Source organism: Globicephala melas, chromosome 20 (assembly GCF_963455315.2).
Source record: "Globicephala melas chromosome 20, mGloMel1.2, whole genome shotgun sequence".
Taxonomy (NCBI): Eukaryota; Metazoa; Chordata; class Mammalia; order Artiodactyla; family Delphinidae; genus Globicephala; species Globicephala melas.
In genome coordinates, this window is record NC_083333.1 from 4,971,833 (window position 1) to 4,997,124 (window position 25,292).

General features: G+C 46.5%; 2 protein-coding genes across 4 annotated transcripts in view; one reads left to right on the top strand and one right to left on the bottom strand.

Moving 5' to 3' along the window:
• The window catches only part of FAM222B (family with sequence similarity 222 member B), a 74,730-nt gene extending 54,819 nt beyond the window's left edge, over positions 1 to 19,911 (bottom strand). Inside the window, exons 1-2 of one of the 2 annotated variants that reach the window (XM_030862001.3) lie at positions 19,683 to 19,911; positions 10,182 to 11,314 (exon numbers count right to left, since the gene is read on the bottom strand). The gene's annotated coding sequence lies outside the window, so the exon portion shown is untranslated. Of the gene's footprint in view, positions 1 to 10,181; positions 11,315 to 19,682 lie in introns of those variants that run through there. The other variant, XM_030862002.3, reaches the window with a different exon arrangement.
• A 361-nt stretch (positions 19,912 to 20,272) lies between these two features.
• Positions 20,273 to 24,512, top strand: ERAL1 (Era like 12S mitochondrial rRNA chaperone 1). 2 transcript variants are annotated; one of them, XM_030861994.2, is made up of 10 exons: positions 20,273 to 20,562; positions 21,718 to 21,845; positions 21,960 to 22,037; positions 22,439 to 22,485; positions 22,649 to 22,710; positions 22,878 to 22,990; positions 23,076 to 23,324; positions 23,466 to 23,615; positions 23,737 to 23,817; positions 23,934 to 24,512. In XM_030861994.2, the coding sequence occupies exons 1-10, from the start codon at positions 20,280 to 20,282 to the stop codon at positions 24,054 to 24,056; spliced, it is 1,314 nt and encodes a 437-aa protein (XP_030717854.1). In that variant the 5' UTR covers positions 20,273 to 20,279; the 3' UTR covers positions 24,057 to 24,512. The 2 variants fall into 2 exon arrangements, with proteins under 2 accessions (XP_030717854.1, XP_060146317.1); XM_060290334.1 differs by lacking the exon at positions 21,960 to 22,037.
• Positions 24,513 to 25,292: the final 780 nt, after the last annotated feature.

The following is a 25,292-nucleotide window of genomic DNA, read 5'->3' on the forward strand; positions in this document are numbered from 1 at the left end:
GACAGGAAGAAACTGAAAAGAGAATGTCCTATCTTGTAGACATACTGTAAAAGGAATCCTCCAAAAGAGTAAAAGGGGATAACAGCTGTTAAAAAGGAGGTATCTTGGGGCTTCCCTGGTGGCGCAGTGGTTAAGAATCTGCCTGCCAACGCAGGGGACACGGGTTTGAGCGCTGGTCCGGGAAGATCTCACATGCCGCGGAGCAACTAAGCCAGCGTGCCACAACTACTGAAGCTCATGCACCTAGAGCCTGTGCTCCGCAACAAGAGAAGCCACTTCAATGAGAAGCCCACGCACTGCAACGAAGAGTAGCCCTGCTCCCCCCAACTAGAGAAAGCCCACGTGCATCAACGAAGACCCAACGCAGCCAAAAATAAATAAATAAATTAAAAAAAAAAAAAGGAGAGATCGTCAATGAATACATGAAGAAATGGAGGGCAAACCTATAGGTTAAACGATAAAAAGCAGACATGAAATCATTGTGTATGGACCTATTTGGATACTGTTCCAAACAAACAGTTGAAAAATTATTGAGGTAATTGGGGAAATGTGAAAACTAACTGGATAACTGATGCTATTAAGAAATAAAATGCCTGTTAATTTTTTGTGGGATTTCTTTTAGTCCTTATCTTTTAGAGATACATACTGAAATATTTATTCATGAAATTATGATATCTTGGATTTTTAAAAAATAATGTAGGTGGGTTAGTGGGTAGGGGGTACATAGATGAAACAAGACAGGCATGAGTTGACAATTATTATAACAGAGTGATAGGGGTTCATTATACTGTTCTGTCTACTCTTGCATATATTTGAAATTTTCCATAATAAAGGGGTAAAATGATAACATATCTACAGATTAATTTTCTTTTTAACATTAAATCCCCAAGGAAAGGGAGAAAAAGAGAAATATGGGAAGCTAAGCCTTGAACCAAGTCAAGACCCTAGAGATGTCTGTGATTCCCAGCATTTGAAACTCCAGTCAAAGCCAGACATCCTGTTCAATGTCAATATTAAAAATGCTTAGCTAAAATATACCAACAACTTTAAACACTCTGCAAATTCCTTCCTTTCATAAAACATGCCTTTGCTTATATTTCAAAATCATGAACTAAAAAAAAAAGCACCTAAATTATACCAAATTGTCCTTCCAAAAAGCAACAACAGCATGTATATCTTTCACTTACCATCGGGCATATTTATTTCAGTGTTTTCAGTTATTATATAAACGGTGGAAAGCTGTGTGGTAGGAGAAGACTGCACAGAGATAGCTGACTTGAGTTCCCAATCCCAACTCTGAACTAACCTGGTATCACTAATTAAAAATTATCCTGTGGTCTTCAAATCAAATCTTCTGAGGTTTTGGTTCATAAAAATCACCTAGCTTGGGACTTCCTTGGTGGCACAGTGGTTAAGAATCCACCAGGGTTCGAGCCCTGGTCCGGGAAGATCCCACATGCTGTGGAGCAACTAAGCCCGTGCGCCACAACTACTGAGCCTGCGTTCTAGAGCCTGCGAGCCACAACTACTGAAGCCCGCATGCCTAGAGCCTGTGCTCCACAACAAGAGAAGCCACTGCAGTGAGAAGCCCATGCACCGCAATGAGGAGTAGCCCCCGCTGGTCAAAACTAGAGAAAGCCCGCGCACAGCAACGAAAACCCAAAGCAGCCAAAAAAAAAAATCACCCAGCTTTTTTTTTTTTTTTGCGGTACGCGGGCCTCTCACTGTGGTGGCCTCGCTCGTTGTGGAGCACAGGCTCCGGACGCGCAGGCTCAGCGGCCATGGCTCACGGGCCCAGCCACTCCGCGGCATGTGGGATCTTCCCGGACCGGGGTACGAAACCGCGTCCCCTGCATCGGCAGGCGGACTCTCAACCACTGCGCCACCAGGGAAGCTCTCACCTAGCTTTTAATCTGAGGTACTCAGTGGAACAGATTCCTTTTTTCCCCCCCATATCTATAATGGAACTGATGTTAGAAAAGGCAGTTTTCAGGATTTCCCTGGTGGTCCAGTGGTTAAGAATCCGCCTTCCAATGCAGGGGACGCGGGTTGGATCCTTGGTCGGGGAACCAAGATCCCACATGCTGCAGGGCAACTGAACCTGCGCGACACAACTAGAGAGCCCGTGTGCCGCAACTACAGAACCCACGCGCCACAACTAGAGAGGAGCCCGTGTGCCACAACAAAGACCCAACACAGCCAAAAATAAAAGAAGGAAGGAAGGAAGGAGAGAAAGAAAGAAAAAAGAAATAAAGAAAAGGCAGTTTTCTAAGTCTGGTAAACCACTGAGAATAGGAAAAGAAAATGTACAGCTGATGTGCCCACTAATTTCCTTTCATTGAAAAATTTACAAACTTACATATGCTTTTAAGCAGGAATGGTATCCTTATTTAATTAAGAGTAATACCATTCTTTCCACTAAGATGTGAAGTTTTGTGTTTTATTCTTGCTTGCAACCTAAAAGCTGCTAATTTAAGCCAAGTATGTAACACATTAAAAAATGTAAAAATAAGTATGAACTACTATTGAGAAAGTACTGAGTGCCACAGTTCCATTAAGCCAATCCCTCCAGATGATGTGAATGAACAACATATTAAGCAACTGGAACTTAGACTCACAGGGTCATCATGCTGGCTTTAACTATTACTTACACCCTAATGATTTCTAGATCTGCATCTCCATTCTAAACCTCTCTACCGAACTCTAGACCCAAATATCCAGAAGCCTATTGGACATTTGCTCCTGGATTTCCCAGACACCTCAAATCTAACATACCAAAATCAAACTCATTTTCCCTCAAATGTAACACCCTCTTATTCCTGTATTCCCTACCTTGTTTAATGACATCACCATCCACTTAGTTGCCCAAGCAATTTCAAATCCATCTTCGACAACCACTTCTCCCTTACACACTCCCCAACATAAAGTCAATAAGATCCTTCTAGTCAGTCTCTTAAAAAGCTCTTTAATCTGTCTACAATTCCATCACTACCACTGTAATTGAGATCTTCAATATCTCTCAAGCAACCATCACACCAGTCTCATAACTAACTGTCTCCCTGCAGCCAATTTCTCCTTTTAAAATCTAACTTCCACACTGTCAACAGTGTTAGATTACTTTTCTTTTTTTAAAATTTATTGTATTGAAGTATAGTAGATTTACAATGTTGTGTTAATTTCTGTTATACAGCAAAGTGATTCAGTTGTACATAGACATTCTTTTTCATATTCTTTACCATTATGGTTTATCACAGGATATAGGACCTTGCTGTTGATCCATCAGTGTTACTTTTCTTAAAGAGTGATCTGAACTCTTCCATAGCACCTACAAAATAAAATTCAGACCCCTCACCAAGGCCATCCACAATTGGGCTCCAACCCATCTTTCACCTCACGTCCTTCCACTTCTACCCCATACCCCATGATCTACGCACATTAAACCACTAGCCTAAGGGTCCATACTCTTATACCCTTGTGCAAGTTGTTCTTTGCACTTGAAACACTATCTTCTCCAATCCTTTTCTGTTGAAGCAGCCAAACTGTATTCATTCCTCAAGACTCAATTGATTCTTCCTCCAGGAAGCCTTCTCCAACCTTCCTTTCCCACCCCCAGGCAGAACCAGTGCTCCCATAGCTCTTAGTGCAGATCTCTATGACAGCACATACTGTATTGGTTCATAATTACATATTTGTCAGCCTCCAATTAAAATGTGAGCACCCTAGGGGACTTCCCTGGTGGCACAGTGGTTAAGAATCCACCTGCCAATGCAGGGGATCCAGGTTCGAGCCCTGATCTGGGAAGATCCCACATGCTGTGGAGTAACTAAGCCCGTGAGCCACAACTACTGAGCCTGCTCTCTAGAGCCTGGGAGCCACAACTACTGAAGCCCGCGCGCCTAGAGCCCGTGCTCCGCAACAAGAGAAGCCACCACAATGAGAAGCCCGCGCACCTCAATGAAGAGTAGCTCCCGCTCACCGCCCGCACAGCAACGAAGACCCAACGCAGCCATAAATAAATAAATAAATATTTTTAAAAAAATGTGAGCACCCTAATGGACTTCCCTGGTGGTCCAGTGGTTAGTTAAGACTCCACGCTTCCAACGCAGGGGGCACGGGGTCAATCCCTGGTGGGAGAACCAAGATCCCACATGCCGAGCAGCGTGGCCAAAAAATTAAAAAAAAAAAAAAATGTGAGCACCTTAAAAACAAGGATCATGTCATTCACATTTTACTTCTCAGTGCCTAGCACAACGCCTAACACACAGTAGGCACTTCAATGTTTGCTGAATTTGACTGCTGAGGATCAACCCCAAAATTTTTCAATGAGACCAGAGTCCAAAAAGCTTAAGAGAGTCCAGTTTGGGGGATTTCCCTGGTGGCACACAGGTTAAGACTCCGTGCTCCCAATGCAGGGGGCCCAGGTTCGATCCCTGGTCAGGGAACTAGATCCCACATGCATGCCACAACTAAGTTGTCCACGTGCCATAACTAAGGAGCTGGTGAGCTGTAACTAAGGAGCCTGCCTGTTGCAACTAAGACCCGGCACAACCAAATAAATAAATAAATACTTTTTTAAAAAAAAAGAGGGCTTCGCTGGTGGTGCAGCGGTTGAGAGTCCGCCTGCCGATGCAGGGGACACGGGTTTGTGCCCCGGTCCGGGACGATCCCACATGCCACAGAGCGGCTGGGCCCGTGAGCCATGGCCGTTGAGCCTGCACGTCCAGAGCCTGTGCTCCGCAACAGGAGAGGCCACAACAGTGAGAGGCCCGCGTACCGCCAAAAAAAAAATAAAAAGAGAGAGAGAGAGTCAAGTTTTGGCTTACCGGTGAAAAGAAAAGACACTACAGAAATTCATGCTTATGCTATTTTTCGTTTTTCATAGTTTTCCCTACTAGCTTCAGGGTTAGTTACCAGAAAATTAATAACTGAGTTTTTTTTTTCTTTTCTTCTGAGTCTTTTTTTTTTTCTTCCGCGGTATGCGGGCCTCTCCCGTTGCGGAGCACAGGCTCCGGACACACAGGCTCAACGGCCATGGCTCACGGGCCCAGCTGCTCCGCGGCATGTGGGATCTTCCCAGACCGGGGCACAAACCCATATCCCCTGCATCGGCAGGCGGACTCTCAACCACTGTGCCACCAGGGAAGCTCTTCTGAGTCTTTTAAGTCACTCCTTAAATGACCTATGTTTTCCCATGAAACTGTACAATCCAGCACTGTACCAAACCACCATTTTATAACTGAGCTATCAAATCTGATAACTTATTACCCTCCTTGTATTAAATGCATCTTTAATAAAGAAAATTTAGCATTTTTCCTCTCAAGTTGTATTCCTTTTCACTCTGAGTTACAAAGCTCTAACAGGGACACAATCAAGACCCTGATAGGCAGTGAAAAGACAGAAATAGATATTAAACACTTCTCTGCTGAGAAAGCATTCACCTCACACCAAGAGTACAGGGACTTCACACTTATCCCCTCTCTGGTCAGCTGTAAAGCTTCAGCCCTTCCCTTGGCCACTTCACTTCTCACACATACTCTCACTTCCCAATTTATTGTATTAGAATCATCTTTTTAGAGTTGTGATATTTTAGGAGTTTAAATCCAAGAATTAGGCTCATGTCTCTTCTGAAAATGTTCCAAGCTTCCTGTCCTGCTCTGCTGCATTATACAATGTTACTCTGCCAAAGCCTTAGCTCATTTCCTCCTCCTGCTTGTCCTGATATGGTGGTACACATCAATAATGCCCTCTCCCTTCCCATTTTCAGACTTTACTGTCTGTCTGGAATGCCCTATCTTTCATGTCCATCTGCGAGGGCCTATCATGCAGGTTCAGTGCAGCAGAGGCCTTTACTGACGATATCTGAACCCAGCCCTTCCATCAACTCTCGTAACAAGTTGTACCTTTCTCTAGTAGAGCACCACTTACTACACTCCATCAATTCTTTTTTTTTTTTTCTTTTGGCCATGTGGCATGCAGGATCTTAGTTCCCCAACCAGGGATCATACCATCATCCCCTGCAGTGGAAACATGGAGTCTTCACCACTGGACCCCAGGGAAGTCTCTCCATCAATTCTAAGACACCCTTTTTTCCGTCATATTTCTCTGAAAACAGGATACACCTTACAACTGATGGCATGCCAGTCTCATTAGCAGCATTTCTTCTTTCTCAGTGGTATGCAAAATAACTGTGAGCCTTACAATCATTAGCACCACAGATTTGATAAAATAAGATATTGCAAAAAAAATTTTTTTTAATTTAAAAAAAATTTTAAAAAATAGATATTGCATTCTATGTAATTACTTTGTATACTTCTGTTTCCTTCACTAGACTGTGAACTCCCAGAGGGCAAGGGCTATGTCATAATCATCTTCGACCAGTGGTTTGGGCACAAAGAGAGTGTGTATCCAACAAACACTAGTAATAATTAGCATTCATTTAGCATTTACTAAGTACCAGGTACCATTCTAAACAATTTACATGTATTACCACATTTAACCCTCACAACAACCCTATGAAGTAAGTACAATTATTATCTTTGTTTTATATATGAGGAAACAGGTAAAGACAGAAGGGTAAGCTTATTCAAAGACACACAAAGTTGCAGAAGATTTGAACCCATGTTTGCTGATTATGATTCATATTGTTATTATTTTTCCCTTCAGCAAATATTTAATCAGCAATTACTCTATGCCAACAACCGTGCTAAATAAATAAACACTGGTAAGCAAACCCTGGTCCTCAGAAGGCTACTCTGAACCACAGGTCCATTCTTGAATCCTTTACCCTCCAAACATCAGAACCAACTTACAAATTCACTAAGTTAAATCCACTCTCCTCACAACATTGTAAATCAACTATACTTCAGGTTTAATAAATAAATAAATAAATAAATCCACTCTATTTTTCCTTTTTAACATTTTCTCATATAGTATTCCTTTAAAGTTGTTAGCACTCTATTAAGAACCAAAACAGGGCTTCCCTGGTGGCGCAGTGGTTGAGAGTCCGCCTGCCGATGCAGGGGACGCGGGTTCATGCCCCGGTCTGGGAAGATCCCACATGCCGCGGAGCGGCTGGGCCTGTGGGCCATGGCCACTGAGCCTGCGCGTCCGGAGCCTGTGCTCCACAACGGGAGAGGCCACAACAGTGAGAGGCCCGCGTACCGCAAAAAAAAAAAAAAAAAGAACCAAAACAAATGACAAACAGACCAAGAAAAGAAACCCCTTTGTGCTCTATTGTTAAGTGGCTATAAAAATATCACAAAAGTGACTTCAGCTAAGGAATGGGTGGCAAAATCACAAAGGCTCTGAAGAAACAAAGATTCTGTTTGCAAGCAAATATTCTCAGGAAAAAAGAGAGGGAGGTAAAAACACCAAAATTTTGTTTTTATACAGACTGCTTTAAAAAGGTTCCCCCGAGGGGCCTCCCTGGTGGCGCAGTGGTTAAGAATCCGCCTGCCAATGCAGGGGCCACAGGTTCGAGACCTGGTCCGGGAAGATCCCACGTGCCACGGAGCAACTAAGCCCGTGAGCCACAACTACTGAGCCTGCGCTGTAGAGCCTGTGAGCCACAACTACTGAAGCCCGCGCGCCTAGAGCCCGTGCTCCGCAACAAGAAACGCCACTGCAATGAGAAGCCTGCGCACCGCAACGAAGAGTAGCTCCCACTTGCCCCAACTAGAGAAAGACCGCGAGCAGCAACGAAGACCCAATGCAGCCAAAATACATTAATTAGTTAATTAATTTTTAAAAAAATAAAAAAAATAAAAATGATCCCCCGAGGCATGAGATGCTTTTTGCTTTTTTTTTTTTAAAGAAAAATGATGCATTTTATTAGAATAAAAATGAACCGGTAAACCTTATTCCTTTTATTTTAGCTCTTGCTATGTCAGGGATTCAGGGGAAGTCCTTACATCCCCTGGCGGGGGATGTAATCCCTTAGGCGGACTGCTCACACAACAAGGCAATCAAGGCACTGGCCATCCCCTTTCTTTCCCTCAGGGGAAGACTCCTCATTCTGTAACAGTAATCTACTACATAAAAGGAACCACAAATAGGAAAGAGAATAGAAGGAGAGGACAGGCAATTCTCATCACAGCTGAACAAACCTCTACCATTTTAACGTAACAAGGATAGCATTTATGGACTTGTTTGAACTGATGGAAGTTTCCAATAGAGGGGAAAATGCATTACCAAAATTAAAAATAAATGTCCAACTATTAAAAATAAGATGGTTAGGTTAGTTCTAACATTTTATACCTCTACTTCATCTTCCATGTGGTGGTGAAAGACAGAATAAATTTGTATCCTGTAAATGACCTATGACAACAGTAACAAATGCTTTCTTTTTTAAACTATCCTCTAAATAAGAATAAAAAACTTACCTCTGTGTTATGGACACAGATTTTATTGGGACAGCCAAGGAACTAAAGCAAAAAGTTAAATATAATGTATCACTGTGTATTTCCAGGAAAGAAGTAAAACACATTTTACCAGATGGAGAAGTTAAAGACACCTACGGTGCATTTCCCTATTCCTATAAAATAATTCATTCTCCTTATCTGTGAACCTTCAAGGATCTAATACAGCTACTCCCTACCTTTGGTCAGATGAAAGACAAATCACTCACTAATTTCCAAAAGACCTCACCATTTCAAGCTCCGCATCCTCAGAGCCAGCAGAGCTGAAGCATCGTCTCTTTCTATCCTTTTGAAAGGAGTTTCATCTCTTTCAAAAGCTGTGACTAGAAAGCCATTTTCTCTCTCTCCAAGTACACCGTTTAACTCTGTCCTCTGCTTTGTCCACCCTAAACAGCAAGAACAACAACAAAGCCTCAGGAGCGCTCCTTCAGCCCCTCAGAAACAAACCAGCCACCTCTTGGGCTCCTGCACAGCTGCTTCTGTCTTTCTTTGAGAGGCACTCCACCCTGGAGGTTCCACAGGCAGGGTAACAAAAAGTGGAGATGAAAAGTTGCTATATGCTATCTAACCTCCAAAATAGAGACAGGGCCTTGGGGCAACCAGAGACTCTTGCAACAAAAAACTTTTTTACAATTAAAAAATAACAAATTGTATTCGCACATCCCTCACTGTGCACCCCTCCCAGTTTGTCTCAAACTAGTTTCTTCAACTCATCATAAAGCACGTTAGTACCAACTGTGGTTACAAGGGAACAAACCTAAACGAGCTGTGTTCAGAAAGCATTTAACAGATTGGCCTTCCATTCTCTATTGCCTCCCTCTTGAGTAAGGAGCTACATACCATTTGTAAAAATGCCTGAGAGTATGGTATTTTTCCTACACAAGTCTGATGGTTAATTTGTCACATCACAGAAGAAACTGGTATTTCTGCACATGCACACGATCTGCTGTGCTGATGAAGAAAACACGTCTGTGCTGTGCCTACTGAGGTTTTACAAACAATATGTTTCGCCTTGACAAAGAAATCAGTCGTTCCATTAATAACGGTAAGATCTAAAATCCAGTGATACTGTTGGTGATATAGCAACCTCGGCACAGTACTCACAATTTACAATTTTTATAAACGATCTCAATCACATACATGATGCTTGCAATAGTCCGTTGAAACACATTACATCTTCCAGAGGTTCAGAAAGGTTAAGCGGGACCTGCCCAAGGTTACCTTTCAGCTTTAAACAGCGGTGGACGTGGGTTCGAAACTGCCGGACTCTCAGCCCCCAGCTCTTTTCCTTAGACCCCTCCCAGCTTTAAACGACCCCCACCCTCTACCCAGAGCAGCCTATTACTCCGGGCGACCGGCTCTTCCCTGCCTGGACCAGAGCCGTCTTCTTCAGCCCCAGCAAGGCTTTCATCCTCCACGCACCCCCATCCCCCGAGACGATTCTCTGAAAGAAGCAGAAAGGGAGAGGCGACCGAAAGCTCCCGGGGGAAGGGACGATGACAAACGGGGGAGCGCGGGACACTGCCCCTGCGGCGGGCTCCTTCACTCTGCAGCGCGCACCCCGTTCCCTCCCCAAGCTGTCCAGCCCTGACGCCGGGCCATCTGACCACCCCTGCCCCAAATTCCCGCATCATCATCTCAAACTGTCCCTCCCCCACGCCCCTTCGCCTCCGACAGGCAGAGCCCCCCCACCAAGTCGGAGTATCCCTCCAGCAGGTTACCCCCTTCCCTCCCGTCGCCCACCCCGCTTCCACCACCACTCACTGTCGGTGACTGGGCCCGGCCCTCATGGCTGCTCCGTTGCCGCCCGCCGCCGCCACTGCTGCTCCACGCCCCGGCTCCTCAGTCGCCGCCGCCGCCGCCGCCGTGGGGACTCGCCGGCAGCCGCTCCTGCGCCTGCGCAGCCTGGAGCGCCGGGGCCCTTCCGGGCCGCCCGCGCCTGCGCAGCCCGCACCGGGGGTGTCTGCCTCAGTGCCTGATGCCCTGGACCCCCGGGTCTCGGGTGGACATGGCTGCTGGCTTCGAGGACTTAGTCTTAGAGGCTTTGGCACCTGCCCCAGGGTCTGAGGCTTCTGGAAGGTAGCGTAGGTTTCTAAACGCGGTGCCCGTAGGGGCCGTAGACTTCATAGCACTTCCAGGATTCTGGATCCCACTTGCACTTAAAGGCCTGAATGCTCTGACGTGACTACTGATAAATTTAGGTTTCTTTCAAGAATACGATCACATCTAGAATGCACTGAGGGGTAATTGTGCAAGAGTCAACTTTGACATCCCTGAATACACTACTGGCCAGTAGGTGCTCAGAAGCTCTGGGGACCTTGTCAAAAAGGTGACTGCACCTAGAATGCACTGTTCAGTCTGTTTATCAAGCTCGTACTGTTTATGGGACGAAAATGCTCTAGGCATCTCATATGTGCCATCGAGGGACTTGCAGGTTAATAGTCCCCTACTTTACAACTCTCGCTGTGGAGCCTGGCTCTTTTGCAAATTGGTAAACAGAAACCAGGCCTTTAGCCCAAGGAGGCCCAGCTGTCACCCCTAGACCCCTACCTAGACTGCTGCCTTATCATAACCCAACAAGAAACTAGGCTCAATTCAGTCCCAGGAATTCAACAATACAAACTTTTTTGTGTCTGGGGGGGTGGGGGTGTGGGCAGCGTCTGGTGGCTTGTGGGATCTTAGTTCCGCAACCAGGGATGGAACCCCGGCTCTAGGTAGTGAAAGCATGGAGTCCTAACCACTGGACCACCAGGGAATTCACCTCAACAATGCAAACTTGAAAGCTGCGGGCGATGCACTGCAGTCAAAGGGAAGAGGAGGTACAGGACGAAACTCTCCTTATCACCGTGACTCTTCCATCCTACCTCCAGCCCAATCTTCTGTCTACAATTCAGAGTCTGGAGGGATAGAGACCAAGATATAATGTAAGTCCAGAGAGACAGAGAGACACACAGAGAGAGAGAGAAAGAGAAGAAGCAGTTCCATTCTTTTGTGAAGGGTCTTAAGTTCGCTTTACTTCTAGGGAAAGCAAAAGCTACTGTTGGATGCCAGGATCTGGTACGAGTATTTGAACTCCTCATCTAAGATTAATATTTGAACTCCTCATCTAACATTAAGGGTCTTCCTCATTTTGGAAAAAAGCAAAAATAGGCCCTAGAGTAAAGGTTGAAAAGGCTGTAAATGGAATGTCACAGACATGCTGGAGGTAATAGAGCCTGCTCACATTCTTCTGGAAAAGGAGGCAGGAAGATATATACAAATGCATATAATGGAATTCTCAGGTCCCTAAGAAACTAAGGGTTACTCCCTGAAGCACCTAGGAAACTAAGAATTTTTTTTTCTCCTCAGATGCTTGTGACTTTTACATACATAGGCTTTTACATATATACATATGTTGCTGTAGAGAAAGTGTATAAATTGGCATAATCCTGTCCCTAGAAAAGCAAATCTACTCAAAGGTTCAGGCTTCATGTATGAATACCCTCCCAGCTAGGGAGTTCCATCTGGACATACGTAGAGTAAACTACAACAGCTGAGAGGGTGGTGGGCAGTAAACAGGACATCCTGTAGGTGGGGCCCTACAGAGCCTAGCTCCAGGCTTAGAAGGGTTGTCATTACTTGCAAAAGTATTATCCTTTGGAATGAGAGCACATTTGGCACCACAGGGGAATTGCAGAACCAGAAAGGAGCAAGAATTAATATCAACACGATGTTCTGATGAATGGATGACTAAAAAGAAGGCCATAGCTGCCCCTGAAGCTTCTGGGAACCGTGACTTCCTAACCCCACCACCACACACAGCCCCTGAGAAGGCCTGCTGGAATCTATATGATGATGGCATATTTTCTTATATTTGAACCATAAGGGTCTCCTGAGCCATTTCCCTATTTGAATGTCTTACCAAGGGCAAAATTGTGATTTTTTTTTCCTGCCAAGCATTCACTCACTATATCCAATGATACTCATTCAGAGATTCACCCCTACTCCAATTTCAGACCATGTGGATGAGCAAATAGCCTAGACCCCAAGTCAATCAACACGTAACATTCCCTAAGTTACAATGACTGTTTCATGGATGGGCATGTAACCCAGTCAGAGCCAAAAATGCACAAGGAGTTCCTTCTGGGAAGATCTGTTGCTCTTTCCCACAAAAACTGGATGTAAGAAGATACAATATCTGGAACTGCTTCACATGTTGACACCACCAAGGGACCACCAATCCAAAGAAAGATGTAATTTATTCAGTCACTGAACAATGTGCCAGACACTATGTGCCAGACACTGCTCTAGATGCAGGAGACACAGTAGTGACATACATATAAAATATCTATATTATTTGTCCTCTCACAACTTACAGTCTAGTAGAGGACATATAATAATAATAGCAGGGACTTCTCTGGTGGCGCAGTGGTTAAGAATCCGCCTGCCAATGCAGGGGACACGGGTTCGAGCCCTGGTCCGGGAAGATCCCACATGCTGTGGAGTAACTAAGCCCATGCGCCACAACTACTGAGCCCGCGTGCCACAACTACTGAAGCCCGTGTACCTAGAGCCCGTGCTCTGCAACAAGAATCCCGCAATGAGGAGCCCACACACTGCAAGGAAGAATAGCCCCTGCTCACCACAACTAGAGAAAGCCCACGTACAGCAGCAAAGACCCAACACAGCCAAAAATAAATAAATTAAATAAATAAATTTTAAAAAAGAAAAGAATCTGCCTGCCAATGCAGGGGACACAGGTTTGAGTCCTGGTCCGGGAAGATCCCACATGCTGCAGAGCAAGTAAGCCTGTGCACAACTACTGAACCTGCACTCTAGAGCCACAACTACTGAGCCCACATGCCACAACTACTGAAGCCTGGGTGCCTAGAGCCCGTGCTCCACAACAAGAGAAGCCACCGCAATGAGAAGCCTGCACACTGCAGCAAAGAGTAGCCCCCGCTCACCGCAACTAGAGAAAGCCCACGTGCAGCAACGAAGACCCAACACAGCCATAAATAAATAAAAAATAACAGCAGACACATAGCATTTACAATGTGCCAAGCACTGTTCTAAGCACTTTACACATATTAAATTCTTTTAATTGTAACAACCCTCTTTTACAACAACAATCAATATTCCTGTTTTATAGATGAGGAAACTGAAGTAGAGAGAAGTTACTTGCCCTGGGTCACACAGTAAAATAATGAGGTTGAGAACCATAGCCAGGATGTCTGTCTCAATAATCTGTGTGCTCATTCACTATATTATTAACTGCTTTGTCATAGAAGGATAAAGGATCCTAAGAGAAAATTTAACCAGCCATGGAAGGAAGAGGTTATGGAAAGACCTAGAAGTAAGAGAGAATACCAGGCAATTGGGGGACTGATAAAAATTCAGTTGAGCTGAAAAAGAGGAACAAGAGATGAGACTGGCAAAGTAAGCTGGAGCCACGTTACTTACTTTACACTCTATCCTGAGGGCACTGAAGCAAGGGAGTGACTCGGTTAGATTGGGGCCATCAGGAGGTAGGTAAGACCCTGAAGAGCCCTGCGCAGCCTCTTACAGTATTCCAGACACTGCAACAGAATCATTGCAGGTAGTGATAAATGCTGTGAGGAAAAGGCTCTCTGAGGAAGTGACATTTCAGCTGAGACCTGAATGGGGAGCAGAAGCCAAATCTAGAACATAGGAGGCAGGAGTAGCAGGTGTAAAGGCCCTGAGGCAGAAATTAGCTTGATATATTCAAGAGAAAACTAGTGTGCCTGACACCTTGGGAGTAGAAGTTAGCAGGGCTCAATGCATGCAAGGACTTTGGACTAATCTAGTTGTAATAGGAGGCCACTGGAGGGTTTCAAGCACCATCTCCTTCAAATTCTATCTCCTTAAATCTCTGGAATCCATCTGTTTCTGTCCACCATCTTCACTGCAATATTTTAGTGAGAAAGATAAAGTGACTTCTATTGGAAAAGGACTTGGGGGTCAAGGAAGTTTTTGGTTTTTGGTTTTCAGATGGAAGAGGTGAAGCCTTTAAAAAATAAATGCTGGGCTTCCCTGGTGGTGCAGTGATTGGGCGTCCATCTGCCGATGCTGGGGACGCGGGTTCGTGCCCCGGTCCGGGAGGATCCCACGTGCCGCGGAGCGGTTGGGCCCGTGAGCCATGGCCGCTGAGCCTGCGTGTCCGGAGCCTGTGCTCCGCAACGGGAGAGGCCGCGGCGGTGAGAGGCCCGCGTACCGCAGAAAAAAATAAATAAATAAAACATAAATGCTGATGGGAGGTCACCCTGATACCAAAACCAAACAAAGATGCCACATAAAAAGAAAACTACAGGGCTTCCCTGGTGGCGCAGTGGTTGAGAGTCCGCCTGCCGATGCAGGGGACACGGGTTCGTGCCCCGGTCCGGGAAGATCCCACATGCCACGGAGCGGCTAGGCCCGTAAGCCATGGCCGCTGAGCCTGCGCGTCCGGAGCCTGTGCTCCGCAACGGGAGAGGCCACAACAGTGAGAGGCCCGCGTACGGCAAAAAAAAAAAAAAGAAAACTACAGGCCAATATCTCTGATGAACATAGATGCAAAAATCCTCAACAAAATACTAGCAAACAGAATCCAACAGCACATTAAAAGGATCATACAACATGATCAAGTGGGGTTTATCCCAGGAATGCAAGGATTCTTCAATATATGCAAATCAATCAATGTGATACACCATATTAACAAATTGAAGGATGAAAACCATATGATAATCTCAATAGATGCAGAAAAAGCTTTTGACAAAATTCAACACCCACTTATGATAAAAGCTCTCCAGAAAGTAGGCCTAGAGGGAACCTACATCAACATAATAAAGGCCATATATGACAAACCCACAGCCAACATCATTCTCAAAGGTGAAAAGCTGAAACCATTTCCACTAAGATCAGGAACAAGACAAGGCTGCCCACTCTCACCACTATTATTCAACATAGTTTTAGAAGTTTTAGCCACAGCAATCACAGAAGAAAAAGAAATAAAAGGAATCCAGATCAGAAAAGAAGAAGTAAAACTGTCACTGTTTGCAGATGACATGATACTATACATAAAGAATCCTAAAGATGCTACCAGAAAACTACTAGAGCTAATCAATTAACTTGGTAGAGTAGCAGGATACAAAATTAATGCACAGATATCTCTTGCATTCCTATACACTAATGATGAAAAGTATGAAAGAGAAATTAAGGAAACACTCCCATTTACCATTGCAACAAAAAGAATAAAATACTTAGGAATAAACCTACCTAAGGAGACAAAAGACGTGTATGCAGAAAACTATAAGACACTGATGAAAGAAATTAAAGATGATATCAACAGATGGAGAGATATACCTTGTTCTTGGACTGGAAGAATCAATATTGTGAAAATATTACCCAAAGCAATCTACAGATTCAATGAATCCCTATCAAACTACCAGTGGCAATTTTCACAGAACTAGAACAAAAAATTTCACAATTTGTATGGAAACACAAAAGATCCTGAATAGCCAAAACAATCTTGAGAAAGAAAAATGGAGCTGGAGGAGTCAGGTTCCCTGACTTCAGACTATACTACAAAGCTACAGTAATCAAGACAGTATGGTACTGGCACAAAAATAGAAATATAGATCAATGGAACAGGATAGAAAGCCCAGAGATAAACCCACGCACATATGGTCACCTTATCTTTGATAAAGGAGGCAAGAGTATACAATGGAGAAAAGACAGCTTCTTCAATAAGTGGTGCTGGGAAAACTGGACAGCTACATGTAAAAGAATGAAATTAGAACACTTCCTAACAAACATACACACAAAAAAAGTAAACTCAAAATGTATTAAAGACCTAAATGTAAGGCCAGACACTATAAAACTCTTAGAGGAAAACATAAGCAGAACACTCTATGACATAAATCACAGAAAGATCCTTTTTGACCCACCTCCTAGAGAAATGGAAATAAAATAAACAAATGGGACCTAATGAAACTTAAAAGCTTTTGCATAGCAAAGGAAACCATAAAGATGAAAAGACAACCCTCAGAATGGAAGAAAATATTTGCAACTGACAAAGGGTTAATCTCCAAAATATACAAGCAGCTCATGCAGCTCAATATCAAAAAAAAAACAAAAAACAGACAACACAATCTAAAAATGGGCAGAAGACCTAAATAGACATTTCTCCAGAGATATACAGATTGCCAACAAACACATGAAAGGATGCTCAACATCACTAATCATTAGAGAAATGCAAGTCAAACACTACAATGAGGTATCACCTCACACTGGTCAGAAGGGCCATCATCAAAAAAATCTACAAATGATAAATGCTGGAGAGGGTGTGGAGGAAAGGGAATCCTCTGGCACTGTTGGTGGGAATGTAAATTGACACAGCCACTATGGAGAACAGTATGGAGGCTCCTTAAAAAACTAAAAGTAGAACTACCATACGACCCAGCACTCACACTACTGGGCATATACCCTGAGAAAACCATGATTCAAAAAAGAGTCGTGTACGACAACGTTCATTGCAGTTCTATTTACAATAGCCAGGACATGGAAGCAACCTAAGTGTCCATCGACAGATGAATGGATAAAGAAGGTGTGGCACATATATACAATGGAATATTACTCAGCCATAAAAAGAAACAAAATTGAGTTATTTGTAGTGAGGTGGATGGACCTAGAGTCTGTCATACAGAGCAAAGTCAGTCAGAAAGAGAAAAACAAATACCTTATGCTAACATATATATACGGAATCTTAAAAAAAAAAAAAAGGTTCTGATGAACCTAGGGGCAGCACAGGAATAAAGACACAGATGTAGAGAATGGACTTGAGGACATGGGGAGGTGGAAGGGTAAGCCGGGACGAAGTGAGAGAGTAGCACTGACATATATACACTACCAAATGTAAAATAGATAGCTAGTGGGAAGCAGCTGCATGGCACAGGGAGATCAGCTCGGTGCTTTGCGACCACTTAGAGGGGTGGGATAAGGAGGGTGGGCGGGAGACGCAAGAGGGAGGGGATATGGGGATACATGTATGTATATAGCTGATTCACTTTGTTATACAGCAGAAACTAACACAACACTGTAAAGCAGTTATACTCCAATAAAGATGTTAAAAAATATATACACTGGAGCTTCCCTAGTGGCGCAGTGGTTGAGAGTCCAGCTGCCGATGCAGGGGATGAGGGTTCGTGCCCCGGTCCGGGAAGATCCCCATGCCACGGAGCGGCTGGGTCCGTGAGCCATGGCCGCTGAGCCTGCGCGTCCGGAGCCTGTGCCTCACAACGGGAGAGGCCACAACAGTGAGAGGCCCGCGTACCGGAAAAAAACAAACAAACAAACAAACAAATATATATATATATATACTGATGGGAGGCATATAGTACAGAGAGAAATTGTCTATACAGAAAAGAAAGGATAGGGGCTTCCCTGGTGGAGCAGTGGTTAAGAATCTGCCTGCCAATGCAGGGGACATGGGTTCGAGCCCTGGTCCAGGAAGATCCCACATGCCGCAGAGTAACTAAGCCTGTGCGCCACAACTACTGAGCCTATGCTCTATAGTCCATGAGCCACAGCTACTGAGCCTGCGTGCCACAACTACTGAAGCCCACGCGCCTAGAGCCCGTGCTCCGCAACAGGAGAAACCACTGCAATGAGAAGCCCACGCACCGCAACGAAGAGCGGCCCTCATTCGCCGCAACTAGAGAAGGCCCGCACGGAGCAACGAAGACCCGAGGCAGCCAAAAAATAAACAAATTAAATAAATAAATTTACTTTAAAAAAAAGAAAAGAAAGGATAATTCATGGAACAAGGTTTCTGAGGGGGTAAAACAGCCTTAAGATAGGAACATTTATTAAGAGCCTACATTGTTCTAAACCCTAGATTCAAATGAACATATGATATTAGATAAATGTTTATTATCATCTGCATTTTACAGAAGAGGAAACTGACACGTGGAGAGTTTAAATAACTTGTCCAAACTCACACAGCTAATAAGTGGCCAGCTGAGATATGAACCCAGGCAGTCTGATTCATTTGATTAATCTCTCCTAACCTCACAAAATACAAAATTCCCCCCACAATATCCCTTGATAGATAGAAAATCTCTGGGAAAGAAGAGAATTAACAAGACACTTTGAATCATTTCCCCTAAGTTTTTGTGTCATCCCTGGGATTCTTTCACTGTTATCTGTTACCACCAGTGTAGTACTTAATATGTGTTCCTTGGGTGATAGTTGCATTTATGCAATTAAGCTCTTCAACTACTGTTTAACCTGACATTTCCCTTCTCCTAAATTGCAGTTGAAATGGTATTTCACCTAACTGTCCATGAAGGAAGATTTGTATTTTTCTGATTGTTGGCTGTCTCATATTTAGTAGCATCTTTTTCTTTGGACACCCATATGCCCAAAGGATATCCAGAATATCATGTTACAAAAAGGTTGTTTCTTCTACTAACAGAGCAGGCAGCCTGAAAGCTGGAACCTGACACCATTTGCAAACCATCAGTGCATCTGGCTGCCCAAGGCTCTGTCAATCCATGTCACTAAGAGCTTCTCTGGACACTCAGCATCCACTCCGACAACAGCAGCCTGGCCAGTTGGTTCTTACCATCCTCCAACAATTCTCCCCTCTCTGTCCTATATCATCCATTTCTTCCTCTCTACTAGGTCACTACCATGAGCAAACAAAAACTTCCCATCTTAAAAAAAAGAAAAAGGAAATCGTCTCTTAACTCCACCCCTCTCTTCCACTCTTGTGTTACCATTCTCTTTTGCTCTGCTCCTCTGGTTAAGAGTTGTATATATATTCTGGCCGCCCTCAATTCCTTTCCCCTCATTCTCTCTTAAACCCACTCCATTTAGGCTTTCACCCAGACCATCCTACTGAAACTATTCCTGTCAGGTCACAGGTCACTTACGTATCTCTCTCTCTCTCTCTCTCTCACACACACACACACACACACACACACGCACAGCCCCCAAGATACAAGTCCCGTGCTGGAGATTTCTGTCCGCTTTGTTCATTGTTGTATCCTCAGCACCTCCAAACCCGCGAGATTTATCCCTCAATTCCAAAAGTCTGACTGAGGCTTCAAAGGATGAAGAGAGGGCTTAAGGCCACAGATCGGCCAAGGTCTATCAGGTTCCTCAGGCCGCTAAGGCAGTCCGGGAGATCCTAGGTGACTAAGCCGCTTCTTCTCCCTTTGCAGACCCTCTGGTTTTTCTCCAGAAAGGAATGGCCTCAGAGAGGAGATAGTAGCCGAGTCTTACAGGAGGGAAATCCGGGTCTGCTGCTCATCGGGAACACCGACCCTTCCTTACAGGAGGCTCCCATAAAGTAAAGGTACAGACTGCCGGAGGCCGCTGCCGACGCTATGCCAAGCCAGAGGGGCACTGGGAGGGGATCCTGCAAGCCTGAGGCTGGAAAGGATTAAAAAGACCCTCACGGGGAGCAGTACACGGTCCCACGCCCCGGACCATCCCTCCTTCGTTGCGCGAGTTTCTCCCGCTTAGTGGGGTCAGGCGCTAAGAGAACGATTTTGCCGCTTAGCCTCGTGGGAGATGTAGTCTTTCATGAGGCAGGGCTAGAAGGGCCTTCTACAAAACTTTGGCAGGAGAAGAAGAAAACACGATGCGTATGAGAATCCAAAAGATCTTCAAGCTCACACAAACTCTAAATACACTTTTTCCCCGTTCCTTAGCCTCGGGCAGTCTCCAGAGCGCTTCCAACTCCAGCCCACCTCCAATGTCCCATGTTCCTCCGCTCTGTTCGGGCCGATCTAGCTCTCTCCCGCTCGCTCGCCTCTCCGCAGCACTGTCCAATCATAGGTGCGTTCCTGGGAGTTCCCGGCGTGCCTTGCGGTTGCGATGGCTGCCTCCGGCAGGCGAGGTGCTGAGCTCCTTCGAACAGTGTTAGGGGTTTGGCCGCCGGGTCCCGACGCCGCGAGGGAATGGGTGACCCGGCTCCCCTTGCTCTTGGGCAGTCAGCAGAGGTGCGTCTCCTGTGTCTCGGGCCCGGCCTTCTCTGGTCCCCGCCTGGCCTCGGCTTCTCGCCCTAATGGCCAGAGCTCAGCCCTGGACTGCTTCCTTGGACTCTCTCAGCCAGACAGCTCGTTGAATTTTCGCGTCCCCGCCGTGTCCATGCACAGAGGTAAAGGGCCCAGATAGATTTGTCTGGGATTGTCACTATTTTAGCACAGAAAATCCCGTGTCGGGGAAACCCCTCAGTGTCTGGGGATATCGTCTTTGGCTCTGTATTACAGAAAACGATCTTGAGGCCCCGAGAGATAGAAGCGAGCAGTGAAGGATCTCATAGGAAAGAGATACTAGGTTCTAAGAGTTTTCGAGCCAGAGGGAACCGATCTGGTCACAACCACAGACGTTCACAAAGAGCAGGAGATTGAAGGGCCACAGGCATGGAAGAGTTGTGGCTCTCTGTCCTCACATGGGGAGCAAGCTTGACCCATCTACTTGTCAAGACACTGAGTTACAGTTGGCCCTTGAACAACTCGGGGCAGAGGTGTTAGGAGTGCAGAACCCATGCAATCGAAAATCCTCATATAATTTATTGTGGGCCCTCCGTATATGCAGCTCCTCCGTATCCACGAATCCCATCTGAGGATTCAACCAACTGCACATCGCATAGTACACATTTAGTGAAGAATAAAAAAACAAAATAACCTGCGTATAAGTGGACCAACACAGTTCAAACCCATGTTGCTCAAGGGTCAACTGTACACCTGGAAATAGCACCCTCTATTCTTCAAGTAGCATAGACTAAAGGCTGAACACAAAAACTGGTAATTACGATGCAGTGTCATGAGGAGCAATTACAGAAAGCCTGAGAAAGCTTGCAGAGCCTTCATTGTACTCTTAGTAGGGTAAGATAGAGCTGGAGGGATTTCTGGCTTTATCTGGTATAGAGATACTTTCACACATGTACATACATTTACTGGGCACAACTACACAATACGATTCCACAAGGTTATTGAGTATTAAGTGCCAGGCATTGTGCTGAGTGGTTTCACACAATTGCCAATGGTCAAAAGAAGGTTATACAGTAAGTAGTCATCAATACCATTTCTGTTTTACATATGAGAAAACTAAGGGGCTTAGAGCAGTTAGAGAACTTGATAAAGGCATATAAACAACGTAATGGACAAACTGAATCTCAAAGCCAGGTCTCGGCTTCAACCTGATGCATGAATCTCGTATCCATATTCCCTTTGTGGATGCGTAGGACCAAGTACCTGACAGGGGATCCATGTTGCACTACCTCTCACTCCCCTCCCATTCCCACACACAGATGAGCAGGATCTCCTCTTGGTCCATCGCCCCGACATGCCTGAGAACCCCCGAGTCCTACGAGCAGTCCTCCTGGGTGCCCCGAATGCAGGAAAGTCAACCCTCTCCAACCAGCTGCTGGGCCGAAAAGTATGCTGCATCCTTGACACCCCCGACCCTTTCATTTCTCACTTCTTACTGTGCCTTCGTGGATTGTCCTAGAGGGATCTGGGACCTCACTTGGGACTTCTTTGTTCCTGGCAGGTGTTCCCTGTCTCTCAGAAGGTGCACACCACTCGCAGCCAAGCTCTGGGGGTCATCACAGAGAAAGAGACCCAGGTGGTGGGTACTTGCAATGGATGTCCAGCAAACAGGACAGAGGTTGAAGCTAAGAGGGTCTCCCTTACTGTTAGACCTGAAGAAAATGATGCTTAGGCTCACTGCTCTGAGGGAAGGGGGCTCCTCTTCCTTTTAGGCCTGTGCAGTTCTCTCTCTACCTTCCCCCTTTGGCATCTAGTCAGAAAGGTCTCACTGCCTCTTTACTGCTTCCTAATCTTCCAGATATTCACAGTTGTTCTCTTTCTCCTGGATCCTGTCTAGAATTAAAGCAAGGCTGGAGGGTAAAAATTGGCCAAGAAGTGGGGGCAGGCTCCTGACATCAAGGGTGGGTGACCTTTCACTACCCAGCCATAATCTTTCCTCCTGGGGTCGGGGGTCTGGGCATCTCTTTTTCCTGATTTTAGATTCTACTTGACACACCTGGCCTCATCAGCCCTGCTAAACAGAAAAGGTAATATCTAGGGAAACAGGGAGTTGTAGGGGGGAAAGGTGTTGAAGAGGGAGTGGGGAGATTGCATCATAGGGGCTGGAAAACCCCCTTATCACACCCCATCCCTCCTCAGGAGGGCATCACTCCCAAGACCCTTCCTGATCTATGTATGTCTGTCCCTTAGGCACCATCTGGAGCTCTCTTTGTTGGAAGATCCATGGAAGAGCATGGAATCTGCTGATCTGGGTTAGGCTCAGGATGGGAAACTGAAGCCCAATTTACATGGTCATGGCCTCTCATTGCTGATAGTTTGGGGGGAATGGGGGTTGGCCAGATCCCATACCCTGGAAGTTTTGGGGGTTAGGGGGAATGAGTGGTCATAACCTTGTCCTCCCTACACTGCCAACTGCCAGTTGTGGTTCTTGTGGATGTTTCGGACAAGTGGACTCGGAACCAGCTCAGTCCCCAGGTGCTCCAGTGCTTGACCCAGTTCTCCCAAGTCCCCAGCATCCTTGTCATGAACAAGGTGAGCACCACCTACCTGAGGAAGGGGTCTACTTAAAGGGTCCCGTCTCACTGACCACAGTCCTCTGCCCGTCCCCCACCCCCAGGTTGATTGCCTGAAGCAGAAGTCAGTTCTCCTGGAGCTTACAGCAGCCCTCACTGAAGGTGTGGTCAATGGCAAGAAGCTGAAAATGAGGCAGGCTGTCCGCTCGCAGCCGGGCAACCATTGCTCCAACCCAGCAGCTAAGGGCCCAAACACACTGTCTGTGGGAGACCCTCAGCAGATTGGCTGGCCCCACTTCCAGGAGATCTTCATGTTGTCAGCCCTAAGCCAGGAGGATGTGAAAACACTAAAGGTCAGTTGGCCTTGACCATAGCCTGGCCCTTGGTTTCCACCATGTGAAGACAAGCCTCAGAGTTCCTCCTCTTGGAAGTGAGAGTGAGAGGAAAGTCCTGCTTGGGACTGAGATGCCTACCTACTCCCTCTGTGCCCATAGCAATACCTCCTGGCACAGGCCCGGCCAGGGCCCTGGGAGTTCCACAGTGGAGTCCTCACCAGCCAGACGCCTGAGGAGATCTGCGCCAACATGATCCGAGAGAAGCTCCTGGAGTACCTGCCCCAGGAGGTGCCCTACAATGTGCAGCAGGTGCAGGCGCAGTTAGGGGTCATGGGGCTCTCCATCAGGCACACACCCGGAGCAGACAGCTGGGTCCCGAAGAGGGCGGGGTAGGGGCCTGCCTGACCAGTCACGGTGTCTCCCTGTGCAGAAGACGGTAATGTGGGAGGAAGGGCCAGACGGGAAGCTGATGATTGAGCAGAAGCTTCTGGTGCCCAAAGAATCTCACATGGTAAGCAGGGCCGGGCTTGGAGGGGGGACCAATACTCTGTTAGGCAGGGGTTCTTCCCTGACTGCTTGGGAGCTCTGAGAGCAGGCTCACGTCCCTGTCTTTTACCCCACCCTCAGAGGATCCTGATCGGTCCGAAAGGGCACCTGATCTCCCAGGTGGCACAGGAGGTGGGCCGCGACCTCATGAACATCTTCCTCTGTGAAGTTCAGCTCCGCCTGTCTGTGAAACTCCTCAAGTGACCACCCTCTGATAGCTTTCCCAAGGCATCCCTGCCCAGGCTGCTGGCGGGAGCCACTGACCAGAGCTGCCCTTACCTGGGGCCTGCAGGGCCTGGAGCCGGGCCTGGACAGTGACTGGGTGGCTGGCCGAGCATGCACAGCCCCTGCCCGGCCATGCCTCCTGCTGGAGGAAGGAATCTGCCTTAGCCTGGTTCCCACGTGGTTCCTCTGCCTGGGCCTGTAGCTACTTAGGTCTTAGAAGCTGGCCCTTTGGTGTGGGAGCACTTCTGCCACCTGGCATTGGGCCGAGTTTCTTCCTGAGTTGTTAGCAGGGAGATCTTTCCCCTCTCCCCTCAGTTCGTACACCTTGCAGCTGTGTAAGGACCCACGTGTCCTGAGTGAGATAGTGCCTCCCACCTGCTCCTCAAGTCCTTGATCCCTCTCTCCAATCTCGGATGCTAATAAAGTTGAAAGACAAGCAGCATTCTGGGTCTCATCTTTATTTCTTTAGAACAGGAAAGAGAAAACGTACCCATTCCCTCCACCCCTACCCCGTTGTCTGAGCTGGAGTCTCCCTCCCTTCAGTAGGCTGCTCCAGGGTCCCGAGCAATCTTCTTGGCACGTTTTCTGGGTGCAGCAAGAGAACCGTTACCATTACTAAACTCAGTAATGGTAACGGTTTCCTCGCCACCCCCAAGTGCCCTGGCGGTCGGCAGGCTGTGATAGGCTGAGCAGTGAGAACGGTGGGCTTGCAGCAACCCCTGGCCTCTTCATCAGCCTCCAGAGCTGGGAGTACCCGGACTAGTACATCATCTATACTGTAGTGTCTCATCACAAACTTACAGTATATGATGATATCCCAGCCAGGGCCCTGCAGGAGGCACAGGGAGCATGGCTTGAAGAGCACTGTGGCAGAGAGAGCCAGGCACTGGGGGCACAGCAGGACAGGTCAGGGATGGACACAGCTCCCCACTCCCTGGCCGGCATCTCGTTGATCCTGTGGTCAAGGGCAGCCTGAAGGGGACTGATCCAAAGAGCCCTTCAGAGCTAGGGTCTGTTGAGATGTCCTTAGGGACCCAGTGCGGGAGTTTAACAAGCCAGAGGTCACATAATGAAGCGGAAAATTTCCTCTGGTCAGACCAACAAGCAGACAGACCCAGAGGAGGAACACTTACCTGGGGCTGGAACTGCAGACTAAGGCCTTTGGAAGTAGGGAAACCCTGTCCCTCCTGCCTCTCCACTCGAGCTTCTCCCTTT